Source organism: Heteronotia binoei, chromosome 8 (genome assembly GCF_032191835.1).
Source record: "Heteronotia binoei isolate CCM8104 ecotype False Entrance Well chromosome 8, APGP_CSIRO_Hbin_v1, whole genome shotgun sequence".
NCBI classification, from domain to species: domain Eukaryota; kingdom Metazoa; phylum Chordata; class Lepidosauria; order Squamata; family Gekkonidae; genus Heteronotia; species Heteronotia binoei.
The window spans coordinates 100,530,728-100,552,729 of record NC_083230.1 but is presented as its reverse complement, the minus strand read 5'-3'; the positions used below and the strand labels follow the sequence as shown (position 1 = coordinate 100,552,729).

At 43.3% G+C, this 22,002-nt stretch overlaps 1 protein-coding gene across 5 annotated transcripts in view; it reads right to left on the bottom strand.

Moving 5' to 3' along the window:
- Positions 1 to 21,391, bottom strand: part of CAPRIN2 (caprin family member 2) — a 55,933-nt gene extending 34,542 nt beyond the window's left edge. For 2 of the 5 annotated variants that reach the window (XM_060245726.1, XM_060245727.1), the window contains exons 1-11: positions 21,303 to 21,391; positions 18,831 to 19,096; positions 17,645 to 17,707; positions 12,582 to 12,668; positions 10,846 to 11,084; positions 9,826 to 9,908; positions 7,470 to 7,634; positions 7,042 to 7,085; positions 3,509 to 4,159; positions 2,906 to 2,947; positions 2,519 to 2,632 (exon numbers count right to left, since the gene is read on the bottom strand). In XM_060245726.1, the coding sequence (XP_060101709.1) occupies positions 2,519 to 2,632; positions 2,906 to 2,947; positions 3,509 to 4,159; positions 7,042 to 7,085; positions 7,470 to 7,634; positions 9,826 to 9,908; positions 10,846 to 11,084; positions 12,582 to 12,668; positions 17,645 to 17,707; positions 18,831 to 19,082 (1,740 nt within the window). In that variant the 5' untranslated portion in view covers positions 19,083 to 19,096; positions 21,303 to 21,391. The remainder of the gene's footprint in view (positions 1 to 2,518; positions 2,633 to 2,905; positions 2,948 to 3,508; positions 4,160 to 7,041; positions 7,086 to 7,469; positions 7,635 to 9,825; positions 9,909 to 10,845; positions 11,085 to 12,581; positions 12,669 to 17,644; positions 17,708 to 18,830; positions 19,097 to 21,302) is intronic. The other 3 variants (XM_060245723.1, XM_060245724.1, XM_060245728.1) reach the window with 2 other exon arrangements.
- Positions 21,392 to 22,002: the final 611 nt, after the last annotated feature.

The following is a 22,002-nucleotide window of genomic DNA, read 5'->3' as shown; positions in this document are numbered from 1 at the left end:
CATAGTTTATCTTGATTTCAGTAACGCTTTTGGTAAGGTTCCACATACTATTCTTGTTGACAAGTTGGTAAAATTTGGCTTGGATCTTATTACTGTAAGGTGCATCTGTAACTGGTTGACAGATCACACCCAAAGAGTGCTTGTTAATGGTTCCTCATCCTCTTGAAGATGAGTGACAAGTGGAGGGCCTCAAAGATCTGTCCTGGGACTTGTTTCATTCACATCTTTATAAATGATTTGGATGAAGGAATAGAGGGAATGCTTATTAAATTTGCAGATGATACTATATTGGGAGGAGTTGCAAATAAAGTAGAAGACAGAAACAGGATACAGGATGATCTTGACTGGCTGGAAAATAGGGCTAAAACCAATACAATGAATTTTAATGGTAGCTAAAAAGGCAAATGCAATTTTGCACTGTATCAACAGAAGTACAGGTGAAGTGATGGTATTGCTTTACTCTGCTTTGGCTAGACCTCACCTAGAGTACTGTGTTCTGTTTTGGGCACCACAATTTAAGGATATAGACAAACTGGAATGTGTCCAGAGGAGGCCACTGAAGGTGGTGAAGAGTCTGGAGATCAAGCCCTATGAGGAAAGGTTGAAGGAGCTCAGTACGTTAAGCCTGGAAAGGAGATGACTGAGAGGTGATATGATAACCATCTTTAAATACTTAAAGGGCTGTCACATATGGTGCAGAGATGTTTTTTGTTGCCCCAGAAGGAAGATGCAGAACCAGCACATGGAAATTCAATCAAAAGAGTTTTTTGCAAAACATTAGGAAGAACTTCCCAGCAGAATGGTTACTCAGTGGAACATAGGCTCTTCTCCTTTGGAGGTTTTTAAATGAGGCTAGATGGCCATCTGACAGCAATGTTGATTCTATAAACTTAGATCATGAGAAGGAGGGCAGGAACGGGTGTATCATAATAATAATAATAGTAACTTTTTATTCGTATCCCGCCCTCCCCGCAAGCAGGCTTAGGGCGGCTCACAACATATGAATAGTGTACAATAAAACCATATATAATAATTTCAATTATAAATTCCAGTTATAAATTCATATACAATTTCAGTTATAAAATATCCTTAAAATCATTAAAATTACATTAGAGTTAAGATTGTGGTGCTATAGTTAAGATCTTTCATAAAATCCAGTGACTAAAACATAAACATATCCAGCAGGACTTCCTTGGCACGGTCTTAAGTGAAGGCTATTTTAAATAGGTGGGTCTTACAGGCCCTGCGGAATTGGTCTAAACATCGCAGGGCCCGTACCTCCTCCGGGAGTTGGTTCCACAGTAGTGGGGCCGCTATGGAGAAGGCCCGATCCCGGGTGGATTTCAATCTGGCCTCCCTTGGCCCAGGGATATTCAGCTGGTTCTTTCCAGCTGACCTCAGCGCTCTCTGGGGTTCATACGGGGAGAGATGGTCCCTCAAGTAGACAGGTCCTCGGCCATATAGGGCTTTAAAGGTAATAACCAGCACCTTGTAACGAACTCGGTACGCCACCGGCAGCCAGTGCAGTCCGCGCAGCCCCGGCTGTATCAGTGTTTAGTTCTCATGGTTCTTTCCTACATGCCCAGGGAAATGCTGTTTGCCACTTTGTCAGGCAGCAAATTTTCTCCGGGCCAGTTTTGCCAGGGATCCTGGAGGTTTTTCGCCACCTTTTGGGCATGGAACGGGGGGTAAACTGGAATGTGTGTGGGGAGAGGTGGGAGGCATTTGTGAATTTTCTTCATTGTGTAGGGGATTGGACAATGACCCTGGAAGTACCTTCCAATGCTATGATTCTATTCTGACTGGCACCATCTCTCTAGGGAGACTGGTGAATGTTTTTCCTGTCACCTACTGCCTGATCCTTGACCCTTTCAATTGGAAATGCTGGTGATTAAACCTGGGCCTTTCTGTGTGGAAAGCAGATGCTCAGCCACTGAGCCGCAGCCACTCTATTAGTAGGGGACTAACTTCTAAACATGCACACAAGTCACCTAGCCCTTCAAAGCACAACAAGTCTGGCATGACAGGTCATTCAAATTGCAACAAATGTTTTAAAATTAATATTTTCTAACACCATCGGCTTCTGATACATTGATTGTTCTACAGCTCTTGTTTTCTTTACCCTAGGGATCAAAATACTTTGTAAAATACCGTAAAGTTGTTTAAAATGACCAAACTATACAATGTTTCTCTATAGTGTTTTTTAACTGGATACTTAGTCCGGCCCCCATGCAATTTGAGGAAGGCAGCAGCTTAAATACAGTTCAAACCACCAACAAACAAAAGGAAATTAATTTTGAAATTAATGCCTAGGTTTCAGTCACCACAATATCATAGTCTTCAAAAAGGCAATGGAATTTAAACACTGTTTTGTGACACTGTTTGCCCACTCTGAAAAGGGGGGGGGGGAGAACCTCAAGGAGAATACTTTCATATAGAAACTGTTCTAGCAGCTTAGGTTTAGATTAAGTGTTCTAAAACATCTGCTGATTGCTTCAGTATGATCTGACTAGCACACCTGCACGATGCTCGGAAGGCTCCTAGTTGGTTTACAGGATTCCCCAACTGACTGAAGGCTCTTTTTCCTTACAGCATCAATGCCTTGTCCACTTACTCCATCTGTTTTTCCATCCTACGTAAAAGAAGAATTCCATTCATTAGAACATGACTCCAGTGAGCCTCGGAAGCTAAAATTTCCCTCAGGTGCTTGGACTAATGAAGGTATTTGTACTCAAGTGTGAAAATGTTGTGACATTCCTTACTGGATAGATAAAGACCCATCACCAGTGGGAAAATTGTACTGCTTTTTAGGCAAATATACCAGTGGACAGCTGCAGAAGTGCCACCCGTTTAGCTTACTTTGGGTGACTTTCATCACCACCCAGTGATATTCTACTTTACCCACTTTGTTCATGTCGCATTCAGGCTTCTGTCTGCGTTCTCGTCTCTAAGGGAAATATTGGGGGGAAAGGAATATTTTTACCAGATTACACATAGAGACTAGGCATACCAAGAGACCCAACCTCTGACACTGCATGTCGTTACATCTGCAGCTTGCCTACCCAGTCCCAGATACCGGGGAAGGCATCAAGCTTAGGTATGAGTAAGACTAGCTTCTCTTTGGGGGAAACTAAATCCAACGTAATGTTTGGGATTCAGAATCAATCATTATTGGTGAGGTTTGCTCGCTGAATTATAGAACATTAAACAGTTAAATCAGGAGCCTTATTTTCAGTATGTGCCCATCTCCCCCTTGATAATGCCTTCAACTGTCTCCCATTGTTCAGTGCTGGATGTGTTATGTCTTTTTAATTGAACTCTATATTTTTAACTGTACTTTAATGGTTTAAATATTTTTATATTTGCCACTTTGTGGACCCTGATAGGGAGGAAAAGCAGCATAAAATGTTTAAAATAGATACATAAAAAACTGGGAGAATGGCCTGGTTATGTAGGCTGCTATAGCACTACAGTTTTCATAGAAGACTACTGCTTATAACCCACTCACTTCTTTGGGTTCCAAATCAGGCTTCTTTGGCCCAAACTGCTCCTTTGGTACAAGACTGGTGGCTGCCCGGACCTTTGGAGGAGTCTGTAAAGGTTGTGTTTGCTGGGGGCCCTCCGGGGTGACCCAAGTCTTCGGGGACTGTGTTTTTGGTTCCATCTCCTCCCCAAGGTGTGCTACCCATGGTTTTCCAAGGTTCTGTTTCTTTGGCTCCATTCCTTCTCTAACACATGCACCCCAAGACTTCACAGGCTCCAGATTCGGTACAGTTTCCTCCCTTGTTTGACTAACCCAGGTTTTTGCCAACTCCTGCTTTTGCTCAGGCTCCTCTTTAACTTTGCTTGCCCAGTGCTTCAGCGAATCTTGCTGATCCTTAACCCGGGTGACCCAAGGCTTTGGCACCTCTTGCTTGTGATCTTCTTTAACTTCCCAAGGCCTTGAAAGGTCTTGCTTCTTGGCCTGCTGCCTTAGGGATTCCACAGACTGTGGAGATCCTTGGTTTTGCTTCTTCTGCTCCTGTTCCTCCATATCAACAAGTGTTTCCCAGGACCTGGGAGGGTCTTTCTTTTTACTGTGTTCCATTTCCCAAGGTGCTGGTTCTTCAGACTTCTCAGAAGAGCATTCGGCTTCAGGCAAGTAGCGTCTATTGAGAAACTATACAGACCAAAGAAACTTAATTGCTCGCTAGCAAAACCTCTCATTTTAGTACAATTTGAGATAAATTTGCAGTCATGCCAAACAGAGAAGTGTTTAATCTTCGACAGTTCTCTGGGAAGCCAAGTGCAACCTATCAATAAAGAGTCATACAAGTGTAGCCATGAAACTTCAAGCTTCAAAAATACAGCTTACTCCTTGAATCATTTGCTTGCAAATTTACAACCACCTGCCTTCTGAATGTCATATTTATGCAGCCTAGTCCTGGTCTGGATCACACTGACTGTTGCTGGCTGGGCTGGCGGCAATAGGAGCATTACAAGCTGAGGCTGATGAGAGTTTACTAAGCATGTGGACACATGAGACTGTTTTATACTGCATCAGACCACCAGTCTCTCAAAGTTGGCACTTTCTACTGAGACTGGCAGCAACTCTCCAAAGTCTCAAGCAGAAGTCTTCCACATCACTTCATCCTTTCACAACTGGAGAGGCCCAAGACTGAACTTGAACCCTCCTGTATGCCAAGGAAACACTCTACCACTGAAGCTGAGGCGCTATAACCACTAGCATTAGCATCACTCCGCTCTATCCTTTTATCAATCAGAAAAGGCTCTTCCCTGCATATTGAAGGTTGCCAGCTGCTGTGGAGTCTATTTGGACAGCAGCACAGAATATACATTTTGATTTCTAACACATAAGCACACTGTTCAGGGGCCTGGTATAAATGCTTTGAACACTGCCAATTCCTATTCTTTAACCACAAATGGCAGGTATGCTAAGCAGCAAACAGACAAATGCTGACGCCTAACCACCAAGGAATGAACACAACAAAGCATGTTCTCTGCCTTGCATTTTCAAAGATAACCCGGGCAATCCTACCTACCGCTTCTCCCTGGAGTACCAGGGGAGAGGACTGAAGCATCAAGCACAGCACAATGGGAATCAGGGTCAGTGCCAACATTTCCTGCAATGGGACAGCTGCCAGAGCCCACAGCTTTTAGCAGGGCCTACTGCTTCTGCCACCAACCAGCATGCCCTTCCTCTTGCTCGCCTGCTCACAAATAGTCCCACTACTTGCACTCCAGTTGAACCTACTGCTCAGCACCAGTCAACCGAGGTCCATGGCAGTGCTGCTGTCACCCACATATCCTGCCCATCCCTGCTGTGCAAGGGCACGCATATGATGCAAGTAAAGAATGCACAGGCGGGCAGTGGAGGAGGTCACACAGGCTAGAAGGGGGTGTGCTGCATACAAGGAAGGGAGGCCTGGGCACTCTCTGCCCTGGGGCCACCATAACCTGGAACCAGCCCTGAGGGGAGGTTGCACCAATCCCATAGTATATCCCTGATCCAAGTTTTGCCTTTAAAAAGCCAGTGGGAGGACCTTACACTGATACATCTGGTCTATGTATCTGAGCGGCTTCATCTTTTCTAGCCTGAATTCACAAGCTTGCAAGAGAAGCAACTGCCCAGCACATACCTATCCATTGGACATATCAGGACAGAGGAGCAATCCACACTAAGATGTGTACAGCGTTCAGAGGTTTTATGCATCCAAAGCAGCCTTAGGAGGCTGTAAATTGGAACAGGGCAGGGGAAGAGTGCTTAGCCTTTATCATGCTCAAGGCCATCCCACCTCACCAAGCCGCTTTGACTCAGATCCCACCATCTTCTGCATCATGCTTGTAGGTGCATACTGAGCTTTCTCTAATTCACACTTTTATTTTCTGAAATCCATGATGCTCAATGTAAAAGAAAAAGAATCTGACTCCATGACCTTTCAGAGACATTCTAATTAGAGAAAGTTAAGCTGGAGTTTAAGGAGATACGAGTTTCTATATCCCCCTCCATCCAATAATGTAGAATACTTTATCATTTGCTTTGTGACATACTATCCAACAGTTAAGTTCCATGTAAACAGCAGTATTACTTCCAGGAATTAAATGTTAGAGAGATTTTCTAAGTTTTACATAAGGCTTGATTTCTGTAGGACAATGCTTGAGTCCATACATTATTTAATCCAGATACTAAAGCCTTTCTTGTTCATTACAATCCTAATAGTGAGTTAGGAAATGAGGAATAAACTGAAAGTAGAAAATAAAGATTATGATATGCTTATATGCCTCAGGAAGCAGAATTGCAAGCTGCTGCACTCAACAACGTGATACAAGATACACCTTCAAGTTCCATATAAACCAATCAATTTTATGTATCAAGTTACACATAGCACAATAGATTATGTAGTAATTCACAAGCAATGCACAAGTTTTAGTTCTTCCACCAAAACTAGAAAAGTCTTCCATTGTTTCAAAAATTTAAATTTTTCCACGCTTCAGTGAAAGGTGCTCAAGTGCACCTCTATTTCCACTTACGACACACACTTTCACACACATTGCCTTACATGTATTTAGTCTGTCACCAGTGAAATACGAAGCTAATCCAGATGTCCCTTTGCCATTCTCCAGTGCAGTATATGTCAGATCTACAGAACCTGCAGTTTAATATGTATGGATTGCTACAGTTTCATTCTTACTTCCTATATAGCTTTGATGTCATGTGAGTTTTCACTTCTTAGCTGCCCTGTATGGTTTGTCCAGGAATAATTACTTCCAAGGAAGCATTACAACATGTTTACATCAGGAAAGGCTGTGTCCCTGAAACCTTTCTCTTCAAAGCCAAGAAAAAAGCATCCTCTCTGAAATTCAAAATACTTGAAATCACACTTTGTAATTGCCTTTGCAGTAGCAATCAGTCAAATTTCCCAGGCAAAAAACCCCTTTATATTACTGCAATTTCTGTAATTTCTGGATCACTACAGCAAGCTGACCAGCTGCACTAGTTAGCACATTTCATCTATTGAATCAAGTCCTTTGGTAACTTACCTCTTGAGACTGTATTTCAGACTGAGCACAATCCATTTGAGGTTCTAGGAAAAATAATAAAGTGATTTCAATTCAAGCATTCACAAAGCCAAGACATGCCATAAATTCTTGAACACAGTAAGTATTCCCAACAATAGTACTACTAGACAAGATCTAAACATTCACAAAAGAAACACACTTCAGAGTTCTGTTTCAGCCGGGTGACCTGGCAGCTATTTTATGGGACTTTTCAACCTCTATTACAGTAAGAAGCCATGCACCTCTAACTTTCTGGATTATAACCAAAGATTTTTAACAAGAATGTCTGAATTTCTTTCAAGTAGTGGTATAGTGGGGGAAAGCTGCAAGGCACTACTAGTGAGAGGCATGTAAGATTCCATTACACTGAAAGTCAGTCATTCCTCACTTAATAGTAGAATTCAGGCTACCTGATTCTTTGACAGACTCTGATTTTGACAGCTGTCTTGTTCTCTCAGGTCTTCTAGGTGTTTCTTCATTCAGTTCTTTTTTTTCTGGTACATTACAAGGAGCAGGGATGTTTTCAAAATAACCAGAGTCTAGCAGCTTAGATAACAGATTCTTCAGGTGTTTATCTGAAGAAAACAGACTGAATGTTAAGTATTGTCAGTGGTTAAGAGTTTTATCCAAATGGCAACTAAAACAATCATAACAGATGCCCTTCCCCTCAGTCAGAATACTCCAGATGCCCACTAGTAGGCGTGGCAAGTAGTAAGGCAGTGTTGCCAGGCAAAGGTAGAAGGTCCACTCTGGAGTTACACCACCTTAACTCAAACCAAGAACGATTAGAGTGACCCCAAGTGACAGGAACAAGTCCCTGACAGTTGTGGCTTTGGTGTCTCACTGCTGTTTGTATTGCTGGTATTATTATTCTTGCTCTTTAATGATTTACTATTACTTCACTGTATCTTAGCCTTCATGATCTACTAACCTGTAAATCAGGTTACTATAGTTTTAATCACGAGTACTAACCCCCCCATTGATTCTCTCTAGACATTTAGTATTTTATGTGTAGTGGGATGTTCTAGGCCTGCAGGTGGAAAAGGACCACATGGCAACAGCTCTAATCTGATCTCCCAGGGCAAAGCTGATATGAACTAACTGGAAAGGGAAGAGTACTTGGAATGTGACCTTGATGGGAGGTAACACTGAGGCCTGAGAATGGATTTTATATTAAGTCAAAAGACATTTGGCGGGTGCAGGAAAGAGGGAGCCGTTATTTTATAATCTATAATTGCCTGGTAACTTTTGATTCATTTCAGTCTGGCAAAACCTGCACATTGTTAATGTTTGCTTCAAGCCTCATCATTAAAGTTTCTTTTGAGCCAACGTAACGAGCCTTGTGATTGAACTTGGGCAAAACCTTGCACCAAGTGGATGGGAACACCTGTCAAAGTCACCTTTCTTGTTCCAGCAAACTAACCTTCCTCATCTCATCTTTTAAACCAAACTTCAGAGCAGAATTCATGACATACTTTCCTTGATATACAAAACCCTCGAGCAGCATTATGTACTGAATGTTAATTGCTGAGAGCTACTTAGAAATCTTTAGAACTTTTAGAAGAAATTAAGTTGCAGCTAACAATAAACTGAGAGGCCTTGTGTATTAGCATACAGCATTTTGGAAAGGCCATTCAATTACTATGTTGAAAATTTAGAGACATTATTTCTGAGAGATTCAAGAGATATATAGTTCACATCTTGACAAGCTACAAACTATTAATGTGAAGACAAGACAGTATTAAGGGCATTAAAGAGTTAAAGTAGCTGTGTTAAGAATACCTCAACCAAGTAACACTTTTAGATGTGACTCACAAGAGGACATGGTATGTTCATGAGAATATGCCATAGATTAAATTCAGATAGGTTTCTTATCTAGCTCATGCTCAAGGGCCATACATCCACAATTTTCCTACACCAAAAGTATCTGCCAGATGTTAACATTTTGGGGGAGGGGGGAGAAGCCTGGGCAAGTTACTTATTCTTAAAATACTTATAGCACAATTATGGCCAGATTAGGTATACAAACATAATACATCTCTACAGCTTGCAATTATAGCTATTGGAGAGTAAATTCCTTCACCTGTTAGGGCAATCGCCTTTCCAGTCCTGAAGAGGAATTTTCACTTAGCAATGTAGGGTGTACTCTAATTAGTCAATAGCAAATACTGCACTTGAAATAGGTCTTCTAAGAGCTAATGATTTCTTTAAATCAGTGGTCCCCAACCTTTTTGGAACCAGGGACCAGCTGGCCCACCCACCAAGGCCGCAGGGCCAGCAGGGTGGGGGAACTGAATTTGGCCTCTTCCACCGCCCCCTGCAGCGCCTCCTCCTCCCTCCGTTTTTACGATGTTAAGCCGGGAAAAACACCTTTTGAGCTCAGCTGATCCACGGGGGGAACTGCAGTGGCTAGCGACCTGCTGAACAAGCGGTGCTGCCCCTTGCCTCCGGAGGCAACGCTAGTGCCACTTGTTCAGCAGTCACTTGCAGCTGCTGCCACAAGGGGAGGGGGTGGGAGGTGAGCTTTTAAAGAGTCTGGAAGGTGCCTTCCCCAGCTTAACATCATAAAAATGGAGAGAGGTGCCACAGAGGTGCAGCAAGGCTGGCGGCCCGGTTACCGACGGGCCACGGACCGGTACCAGTCCAGGGCTTAGGGACCCCTGCTTTAAGTGGAGTAAGAGTTGTCATGAGCAGTATTAGGTCAAAACACCAAAATGGCAAATCCATAGAAAATATGAAGGTTTTTTTATGCAGACAGATACTTACAAGTTGTCCCAACCACTATTTTATCGTTGCCTTCCAATAGGTCCCAGAAGTAGAGTGATGATTGTTCCATTTGGTCTTCCACACTTAAAAGCCAAAAACAGTGACTTTTGAAACAGACTCCAGACCAGGTCAAGAACACACTTTAGACAGTTGATTAGATGCTACAGCGACGGCAAAGTACCATCAACATCATTTTTCTTAATAAAAGCTGTCCAGATTCACTGTCTAGATCCACCAATGTGCACTAACATCCTGTATTTACTTACTTATAATGCATGTATGCCAACTCCATTTTTAGGTTTTTGTAAGCTAATTAGATTCACCTTATTAGGTGTAACTTTATCACAACATCAGCCTTTAGTTCATGGTGGACCTGAAATGCATGTGAACACCTTGAAAAGCAACTGCCTGTTATAAAATGTGCTTATCTGTAAGACCAATACCAAATTAGATAGGCATGCTTTACAATACATGAATTGCTGAGAAATGTTTTCAGGTTAGTGTTTTCCACAGGCAATTACTTTCAGAAAGAAGTGAGGAAAAGCCAATGTTTCTGTGAACATTAGTTAAGCATATTGATGCAGGTTCATGATTCTAACAAATTCCATTAATTTGGCAGCATTTACAATAATATTTGTACTGTTCAGAGTACCAAGCAGGTTTGTTTATCTAAAATCACTGCCAAAAAGAAGGGGGGGGGGGAGAGTAAGCAGCTCCTCTTTGCTTCTTGCTCTCTAACGGAATAACATAAGCAGGCAGACCTGCACCTCACTTTTAGTGTTTGCCACATCCACAGGTGAGTAGTAAAGCCAGAGCTAGCTTGTTTGCTCTGGCAAGCATCTAGCAGCTACATGGAGTGAGAAGGAGGCCTCACACCAAGGAACTCTTGTCTGAAAGATCCCACTACCAAGCCTGAAGCTGGCGGAGTAACTCACGATGTTCTAAAAGCCCTCATGTAATGCACTATACAGCTAAGTGCGAGAACATGTCTTAAGTTCAGCCAAAGCCACTTTGACTTACCTAAGGGTCTCGCTTCTTCCTGGACATGTCAGGTTTGCAAACTTAATGAGGTAGTCTAATTCTTTAGATGGCAAATATGTTGCACCATTCAAGCCAGCTTTGAAGTCTTTCTGCACGTGTTCTTGGGTGAAGTTCTGCAGCACATACTGGACCTGCAGCACTGTGCGGAGCTTCTTCTTCTCTGCTTCAAGTTTCATTATATTCTCCCTTCTCTGAGCCTTTCTTTGTGCTTTCAGCAGCTGCAGCAGTACAAGAATAAGGGGCCCGAGCTAGTTAAGTTCATGACACACATTTGATCAGTAGATGGACTGTATTATGTGACAAAGTGGGAAAAAGCAGTAATAGCTCTGGAAGAGAGGCATTGTAACTCCAAAGAACATTTCATCTAATGAAAGTTTTAAGAGCTGACAACTATTTGGCAAGTAGATCATTTCAGGGTACACTGCACCAAGACAGGATGGAAGAAGTGTCTGCTGCAGCATACATGAGAGAAAAGGAAAGCAATTCCACACCAAGAGTTCTAGCACTTTAAAAAGAGAACATCTAACAGATGCTTCCTTCTGCATCACACTTGCTTTGCCAGGCTTGCTCACTCAAACTATAGAGCAAAGCCTCTATTTTTTCCATTGGCTGACCAGCACATGAAACCATTAATTTACAAAAGCTTGCAATGCCCAGCCATGTTATATTTTCCCCTGGGTCTTAGGCTCAAAGCATTGTCCATGAGATTTCTGTAATGACTCTCAGTAAATCAAAAGTAGGTTTGCAACTTTCAGACATACACTTGAACAATACCTAAACAGCATACTCAAGATTACTACAGCACAGACACTGTTTCCAGATTTTGATGCAATAATTCAGAGCAAGAGGTATCAGTTATCAGAGGTAAAACAAAATATTGCAAGAGTCCTATTTTTTAAGCACATTAAGGTTTTTTAAAAAAAAACTTTAATTGTGTTTGTCTGTGTCCTTTATAAACTTTATACCTCTACTACCTGGCATTACGTTTTATGACATACATGGCCCGGCTCAAGGTCTCATTTATGTCATATCCAGCCCTTATAACAAATGAGTTCAACACCCCTGTTTTAGAAGAGATTGGATTTATACCCCACTCTGTAAGGAGCCCTGTGGCGCAGAGTGTTAAAGCTGCAATACTGCAGTCCTAAGCTCTGCTCACGACCTGAGTTCGATCCCCGGTGGAAGCTGGGTTTTCAGGTAGCCAGCTCGAGGTTGACTCAGCCTTCCATCCTTCCGAGGTCGGTAAAATGAGTACCCAGCTTGCTGAGGGGAAAGTATAGATGACTGGGGAAAGCAATGACAAACCACCCCATAAAACGTCTGCCGTGAAAACGTCAAAGCAACGTCACCCCAGAGTTGGAAACAACTGGTGCTTGCACAGGGGACCTTTCCTTTCCCTGTACTTGAAGTCTCAGAGCAGTTTACAATTCCCTTCCCTTCCTCTCCCAACAACAGACACTTGTGAGGTAGGTGGGGCTGAGGGAGCTCTGACAGAAACTGCTCTTGAGAGAATAGCTCTATGAGAACTGTGGCTGACCCAAGGTCAACCACCAGCTGCATGTGGAGATGTAGGCAATCAAACTTGGTTCTCCTAGATTTCAGTCTGTGTACTTAACCACTACGCCAAATTGGCTCTCAATGATTACCCTGACAATAGCAGATAGCCTATCACATACACTGTGGCTATTTCAGGACGAATAATGAAGTTTACTTACATCTTGACTAAGCCCAGAAAATGTCTTCTGAAGTTCTTTAGCAAACTCCAAGTTATGAATCACTTCATCGTATTTTTCAACTGCTTCCTGTAAATAGACCAAGGTATTACTATTGGATTTGATCAATACTTGTTTACTCACCATCTCACAAGGCTAAAGAGATATGATGTATTCTTAGTGTCATCAGAGTAAGGTTTGCTTACACATATTGATTTTGACTCCCAGACTACATCCAGTAGGCTATTTAGTATGATTTTAAGCGGAGGGTAGAACAGAAAAGCCAAGTAGATACCCAACGAGTTCCACAAAACATGCTGATTTGCTTCCAGCTTTTGATAATAAGATGCTAAAAGCCAAGAGTGGCTATTGACTGAGTTAAGGTCACTTATGTGGGGATACAGTTAGTTAGCACTGAGAAGTTTCTGGGACTTATAATTGAACAACAGAACTATGCGAAGGTGCATGCAAGCTTTGACCCAGCAGAAAGTTTTCATACTACCTAAATTAACTGACAGACCAAATGATCCTATATACAAATCAGAAAGCTATAAGAAATTCACTATAACCTACACAATTATAGAATAAAATGGAGTAGCCCATCCATTTCTGACATGATGCTCTTTGCTTTATTTTACTGTTTAGGGAAGAAACATAAGTGAGATAGCAGTGTACCCACCTGCACACACTCCCAGCTTAATCTGTGCATACCTTGTGTTGAGCGGAGATGCAAGACTAGGGGAACCATTTGCTTTACATAAATTGTTCCTCTAACCTCTGTTCCCCAGGCATCTCAAGAAGGATATGGCTTATGTAGCCCATCTTAACTTGTATGCAACAGGACAAGTGGATACCTTTAAAGATTCAAGTTTTAAGCTTGTAATAAGCACCTTCCCTATGAGGAAAGGCTGAAGAGTCTGGGACATTTCAGTTTAGAAAAAAAATGACTGAGAGGTTTATGAAATTATGCATAAGGCAGAGGCAAAGGGGAAATTTTCTCTGTCTTCCAAAATACCAAAATTTGAGATCATCCAATGAAACTGATGGGCAATACGTTCAGGACAGACAAAAGGAAATATTACTTTAAACAGAGAGCAATTAAATGTGGAATTCACTGCCACAGGATGTAGCAGTGGTCACAGGAATAAACAGCTTTAAAAGGGAATTAGATAGATTCATGGAAGGTCAGTCTGTCAATGGCTACTAACCATGGTGACTGAAGAGAACGTCTACAGAGGCACGAATCCTCTGAATCCCAGAACCAGGAGGCAAAATCAGGGGAAGGCCTCAGTCTCTATGACATGTTGTTGGCCCTCCAGAGGAGCTGGTTGGCCAAGCCTGTAGCTATAGCATGGCCTGTAGGGGCCCTGCCCCCTGACTGTCACGTGCCTCAACTCAGGTGCCCTGACCTTCCCTTCCTTCCCCTCCATAGGTGAAAACCGAGAGGCTGAGGGCCACTTCCTCCCCACATTATTTAAGCTGCATGGGAGGAATACCCAGGAGCAGCCACTGCCCCTCTCATGACATTTAAAGGGCCCTCCAGTGGTGGCGGCAGCGGGATAGAAGATCAGGCACCCTAAGTCATGGCAGCGGCCAGGAGAGAGCAGCCGCTAAGTGCCCCCTGATTTTTGTACATGCCGCCCCCCCCCAACTTTCTAAGTCCTGACTATGGGCCTGTGGTTGGCCACTGTGTGAGACAAGATGCTGTGCTAGATGGACCACTGGTCTGTTCCAGCAGGGCTCTTCTGATGCAACATGACCACAGCAATACCTATTTAAGCCGGGAAAACTTCTTTCAAGTAGATCATTTCTAGGGTAGTTACTTTAGTTCATGCCATAAGCAGTATATATTTCTTGTCTCCAACTGAATTACTCAGCCAATTTGCACCAGCAGGTGCCATTCAGGAAGGCCATGCTGTCCAGGCATAACAAGATTTAACTTTAGGCTTGCCCTTGGAATTCTAATTCTGAAGTGCTCAGAGTACTCTGCTGCTTGACTATAGAGTATGCAGACCCTGCTGTGCCGGTATAGATCATATAATGAAACAGGCAGACAAGCAAAGATTACTGATCAAGGGGAAACCTTTCCAGATCAACAAAGCATGGAGTACTACACCAACAGGTCCACAGCTATTACTGCACATAACACTGTCTATTTTGTTAATGAACCCGTTGACTCAAGCCCGCTATTCGCACATATTACTTGCCAAAAAGGTTAGCTTTCCAGCTGTCTTAAATGCATCTTTGTACAATCACAAGCAATTCAGCATAGAAAGTGGGACAATCAAGTGTGATCTCAACACAAATATTACTGGAACTGAAATACTATTTCCAGCCAAGCACACTAAGAGCTAAAAGCCTGAGTCAGGATGAAGTAAGGAACATTAGAGCTACCATTCACACTAAAATGCTAATTAACCTACTTGATAATTCCAGGAGGCCATAGTACCAGCTAGGCCACAATGCATGAAGCATACGGTAAAGCAATGCACCACAACAAAACTCTCTCTTGAACAATGTAGACAAACCATAACTGAAGCCAGGGAATATGCAACACGCTATGGCTAGGGAAGGAGCTACAATAGTGCATGCTGCCAGCCCTAACCAATTATAAGCTTCCCCCAATTGCACGATGTTAATGAAAGCTACAAAACCATCGCCTAAGCAACACTAAATCAGGTTTCAATGTTCACTGCTAAAACAACCTTCACATTCTAATTCATAAAAAGTTTAGGACTGCAGGAACTCAAACAGGACAGGGAGCACAAACCTACATCCTGCTTTGCACTGTTTAAGTATGGAGGATTAAAAGATCAGGAGAGATTCACGAAGGCTAGACATGAGTGAGCCTGAATTAATGTACATCAGCCAGGCAAGAAGTTCCTGCAACACTAAGAGTGGAAATGAAAAGTTCACTGATGCACATAATAAGTCCTGTGAAAGGGAGGTCCTGACATACGTGAGGCCTATGAAAATTTATGCGTCAATGCTTATTAGTCATTTAAGATGTTACAAAATTTCTTTTGGGGGGTTCAGTTCTTTGCTAACAGCAAACACAGGGACCCGCTAAAACTTATAACACAGAAGGCTCCCTCCAAGTCTGCTTATATGACCAAGTTAGCTTCCTAGTTTTGCTTTTTACAACCTTATTTAGCAAGCTCAAATTCAGAACAAAATAAGACTTTCCCCATAGGTTTTCTGCATATCTGACTTTACATTGAAGCTTGGCCTACTAGCCAACTGCTTGGACATAGGTCATTAACCCCTTATTTTCAGTTGGTCTCCCAGAACCCTCTTTTTATCTCAGGCACTTGTATTGCACCCTCCTTCGATAAATATTTAAGGAGCCCTGTGGTAAAAGGTAGTAAACTGCAGTACTGGAGTCCAAGCTCTGCTCATGAGCAGAGCTTGATCCTGGTGGAAGCTGGGTTCAAGTAGGTGGCTCAAGGTTGACTCAGCCTTCCAAGGTCTGTAAAAGCACTACCCAGTTTGCTGGGGGTAAAATGTAGATGACTGGCGAAAGCAATGTCAAACAATCGCTTAACAAAAAGTCCACCAAGAAAACGTTATAATGTGACATCACCCCATGAGTCAGCAATGACTTGGTGCTTGCACCTTTTACCTTGAAAAGTATTTAAGACAGCTAATAAGGTTAAAAGCGCAACACAAAAATATAGCAAAAGGCTGCTAAAAATCTTAAAACCCTTCAAATAAATCACCTAATAAAACAAAGTAGCATTTTAAAAAAAAAATTAGCACCATAACATCAGCTATAAAACAATGAACAAGTAAAAGCCAGAATGTTAAGTTGAGCCCAATCAATACAGTCCCTTCAAAAGCTCTTTCGAAATGAATCACCTGAAGGCCAAGAGGAAAAGGGGCTGATCAGACCTCCCAGCACAAAGAGTTCCAAACCCTGGAAAGGCTACAGCTGAAACAACCTGACTTCTGCATATCCACCCATCTCCCTTCACTAAGGCAGGCATGCCAAACAGACTGCTATCAGTTGATCTCAAGCTACAGACATCTGTACAGGGATGTAATCAGCTAGCCATCTACTGCTTCAAAAGGCAACAGCATCACTTTGAAACAGGCTCAGAAACAAACTGGCAGCCAGTATATTAATGTAAAATGAAGAAAGAGGTCTGCTATATTGCTGCATTCTGCAAAGGAAACCTCACGTCACTATAGCCCACCAACCTGTTATCAAGATATCCAAAACCAAGGCCAAATCCGCCTACAGAAGGACTGATCCCAGCCAACAGAATAGCCTATAAACATATGTTCTTGAGTCCAAACTGCAGAGTCTTGTGAGCAAAAAAATTTTTTTATGAGCTACTGGCATTAAAGTTGTGAGCTACTGGCATTAAAGTAGCTCACAAATCATTGTGCTCTGGGGTCATCCTTCCTGAACTAAGACAAAAATCTGTGAGCTGGAGGCCAAAAATCTGTGCCCTAGCTCACACTAGCTCAGCTTAAGAGGGAACACTGCTTGAGACTATATCTGCCACCTGCTTCTCAAGCAGTAAGGGCAGTATTTCAGAAGTAACCTCAAGCTACAAGCCAGACACCAATTTATAGCCTCCACTACCCCCTGAATTTGGATGGAATGGAAGATAGGAATTCTGTGCCATCAGCACTCTGACAACACTGTAACCCCAAATCTCTGGATGACCAGATGCTGAAAACCACAGGGCCAAGATGGAGTTTTGAGCCCCTCCTCCCTTTCATAGGCCAAAATGGACCAGTAGTCTTCCAGCACCACCACCTGGAACTGCTGTCTCACGGGGTTGAAATCACCATGTCCCAAGCACCACCCTGGCCAATCAGCACAAATGGATACCATGGTGGACAGTATCAACACCACCTACGCGGATGCACTTCACCCTTATGCTGCTCTGTGAAGACTGTCAAGCAGGCTGATTCATGCAGTTTTGGTCCCAGACATCATAATTAAAAGGGTCAACTGTGCTGCTGAACTCCTCTGCAAAATGGGAAGATACAAATATAAACATTTCCAACAAGGAACTGGTACAAGAACACATACACACATTTTAAAAACTTACCAGCTGATCCTGATTGAGGGACTCGCCCCTTTTCAGGCGCTCTTTATAGTCTTCTAGTTTGAGCTGAGAACACATATTAAGCCAGGACAGGGTTAGGCTTTATGCAAGAACAGCCTTTTCTTACAAGTGCGAGTTATAGAAGAGAACATTCCAGGCACAGCTCAAGCTTAAGTTACACAAATATGACAACGACCTCTGCAACCACAACTGTTGTTATGCGGTTCCCCCAGTGTTCGTTTTTTACAGAAGGAAAAAAAAGGCACTTAAGCTTATTAAACCTAGTAATCTGAAGTTGAGCCATCAGGAGAAAGTGCCAAGCCTAATTTAAACAGGCAGATGTAAGATTTTAGAACTTAGCTCAAGCAAGAGTTAAAGAATATTGTTTTCAAGACTGCAAGCAGTGTTATAAGTCCATGTTCAAGATGCATAAAAATAAGGAGCAATACAGAGACAATATGACCAGGCATCCTCTTACACAAGGGAGAACGTGGTTTCTTGATGGCAGAACTTCCCAAAGTAAATTCACAAAACCAGCAGCCACTGCTGAGAATTTGGAGGTTTTGAACTGGTATATCTGTCATTATGAGACACATTAAGGGTTAGCTTCCAGGGAAGAGCTATGCTTCCTAGCTGTGGTAGCTACTGTGGCTGGACTGCAAAGAAACCAACTGCAGAATTAAAATGAAACTGGCTAACCAAGCATGAACCTACTTACAGTTCTTTACACTGACAGCAATGCTGCATAGAAATTCACAGGTTAGCTTGAGCTGCACTTTACATTATGCAAAAATTGTTAAGCCAGGCTGAGGAGACACAATATAGAAGGCTCCTGATGCAAGCAAACTGTATTCTACATTGCATCAGAAAGCTTTTATCAGTTTTAACTGCTTGTTATCATATGAATGATTTTTAAAGGCTAGCAAGTATCCCACATGTAGCAATCCACACAGCCCTTTACAGAATTTGTTTAGCAAAAAGTTGACAGGTCCCTGCCCCCAGGAGCTTACAATCTATGACAATACAAAGAGTTCAAATATAATTGCTGAGAGAAAAGGAAATGTATAAATAGCATAAAGAAAAGAATAACATAAAGAGGGATGAATGTGAGGAAATTAACTTGTCTTAACTTATAAAGCCTGCTGGTACCTAAAGTATCACTTCTGCTGTTTTAAAAGGACACACATACCTTCTTTTTTTCAATGTTCCTGATCTTGTGTTTTAAGCAGATAAGCCCATTTTCAATGTAGGTCTCATAAGCCTGAGAAGCTGTAGTAGCAGAATGCAAAGTTGCCTGCAGGGGGCTCAGAGGAGACTGGTTATCACCAGGAGAGCCTTGGATCACCTGCTGCTTGGCTGGCTTCATGCTCTTCTCCTCCCCTTCCTCTGAATGGCAAGAAGGCGAAGGGCGCCGAAGCGGGGACTGTGAAAGCTGCACCATTGAAGCGGCTAAGGCTGCAAACAAACCGGTACATTGTTTAGCTCTCTGCCCTCACTGTTGCAGCTTCAGCATACGTATTTAGTACTGCTTTCACACACAAGAAATAAAAGGATGTTGTACTAAGATCTCTTTTTTAAAAAATCCCTCTGCCTGTTCCTTTATGGAACAGGCAGGATTCAATCACAATGCAGGAAATCTGAAGAGAACCTGGAATTTTTATAACTAAGCTACTGGTCCACACACATTATACATAACAGCTACACAGCCTTTCAGAGAGATGAAGACCTTTCATGTACACAATCCATTACAGGAAACAAAAAACTAACGGCTTGGAGACCTCCCAGAATTACAACTGATCTCCAGTCAACAGAGTTTAGTTCCCCTGGGGAAAATGGCTATTTTAAGGTCCTCAGCAGCCAGAGACCAACATACCTGCGGAACTACCTCTCCACATATGTGCCCTGCTGAGCCTTGTGCTCTCTGCATTATCACCTATTGGTAGTTACTGGACCAAAAGAAGTCCGCATAGCCTTAACCAGGCCAGAGGGTTTTCAGCCCTGGCCCCAACCTGGTGGAACCAGCTCCCAATAAAGATGAAGGCCCTGTGGGATCTTCTACAGTTCCACGGGGTCTGCAAAACAGAGCTGTTCTACCAGGCTTTGGGGTGAGGTAGCACAACTCACTGTAAACTGTACCACTGGACAATTTTACTTCTTTTTATTGTTATACAGTGCTGGGACACTGTGGAATGATTTATCAGATTGTCATCTTGTTCTAAGGGTTAAAGTTTTATAGCAGTTGTACTTGGTTTTACTGTTGTTTTTATGTTGTAACCTGCCCTGAGCCCACTTGTGGGAAGGGCAGGACAAAAATTAAATACAATAACAATAATACCCTGGAGGATGGACTTTACAGCATGATACCCCACTGAGGTTTCTCCCTTTCCTAAACCCCACCATCCTCAGGCTCCACCCCCAATATCACCAGGTACCTCCCTACCTGGAGTTGGCAATGCCCTTCCTAACTTTGAAGCAGCCCCAATCAGTCTGGCAGCAACCAAGTCCTTGCAAAGTAACATTATGCACCTTAAGAACAAACTTGAACAGTGCCCCCTCTTCTTTAAGCCACTCACTTCCAGCCAGCTAAGCACCAACCCCAACCCAAGACAAGTGTGTGCAAAGCTGAAAAGGCAACAGATATTACATACTGCTGACCTTGACATCCATCAGCCTTTTTTTCCTCAAAAGAAAGCTTTTTCAAACACACATTTCTTCCAATAGCAGGACGACAATCACCAGCCACCATAATAAGGGTGCCTCCAAAAGCAGCACAGGGCACTTGCATCTCTCTTGCTGGCCAGAGGGAGAACAGAATTTAGGGTGCTCACTGCCAGGCCATCAGATGGGGCAGGCTCTTCAGCTAATAAGCCCCCCACCCTCAACACCAGTGTTCCCTCTAAGCTGAGTTAGCATGAGCTAGCTCACAGATTTTCAGCCTCGTTTTTGGTCTTAGCTCAGGAAGGTGACCCCAGAGCACACTAATTTATGCAGTACAACTTAATGCCAGTAGCTCACAAAGTAGAATTTTTGCTCACAAAACTCTGCAGCTTAGAGGGAACATTGCTCAACACTTCACATGCCCTGTCACGCAGGTAAAAGCGGAGAGTGGCCGGCGAGGGAGCGGCGAAAGATGAAGCAAAGCGTTTCATTTCCAAACGGAAAGAAAGAGAGGGGGTAAACTATAGCTGAGCATTTTCGCTCCCGCCGGGAGCATCCAGAAACAGAATTATCGCCGCCTCAAGCTCGGCAGCTCACTAAGGAAAACTAGCAGCAGTTTGCATCCCTGCAAAAAGTTGCGCGGGGGCGGGGAAAAAGAGAATTAATAATAATTCCGCCCACCGCGGTTTAGAGAAAATATCATATACATATATATATCACAGACCATTTGGTCATAAGTAAATTGCAATGAAATAGAAAATTCATCAATAACACAGATTTTCCAGATTTTACAAAACAAACGCTTAAGTTTAGAGAAAAGCGAGGTAACTAGCAGCAGCCTAATTCCAAGGGAAGAGCAGCTGCTCCCCGGCCATCCTTCCTGCAGTAGGAGCTCTCGCTCTCCCACCGCATTCCCACCGACAAGAGCCAAGAGGTGCCCAGCTGCGAGACCCGCCTCCCGCTCGCCCTCCCCGCGCAGCGCCCACATGCGACTCCCGCTCACCTCAGCCGCCTCCCAAACTCAAGCCCACCCAGGCAGCGGCCTCCCCGTTTATAAAGCCTCCCACCCCCCACTGTGGAGAGGGGGAGAAAGGGCGGAGCCACCACGCAAGGTCACCCTCGGGCTCGCCAATCGGCTGCCGGGCTTCCCCGCCCATCCCTCTCCAGGCAACCGCGTGCTCCGCTGTCTCCGGCGTTCGGGGCCGCCCACGTGACCTTGGGGACCGTTAACGGAGGCGTGGAGGGAGGGGGAGGCTTGCAGGGGATGCTGAGGCATCGCGGGAAGGGAGGGGCGGCGGCGGCTTGTCGCTGGTCATGGGTTGCGCTTTGTTTGGGATTTAAATTAGGTGTTTGAAGCCTCTAAATGAAACTTGTGAAGGAGCAAGGGCGTGTTGTTATCAGGACTTTTTTGGGGGTAGAAAAAGTCCAGCAAGAACTCATTTGCATATTATGCCACACCTCCTGATATTACACATGTCTTTTTGGTAGAAAAAGTCCAGCAGGGACTAATTTGCATATTAGGCCACACACCCTTGACACAAAACCACTGAGTTCCTGTTAAAAAAAAGAGAAGCCCTGGTTGTTATTGTTATTTCTCTCAGACAAGTATATGCTTCCCATGCAATGTAATTTTACAAATGGGATTAGACAGGGCTTTTTGTAGAAAAAGCCCAGCAGGAACTTATTTGCATATTCAACCACAC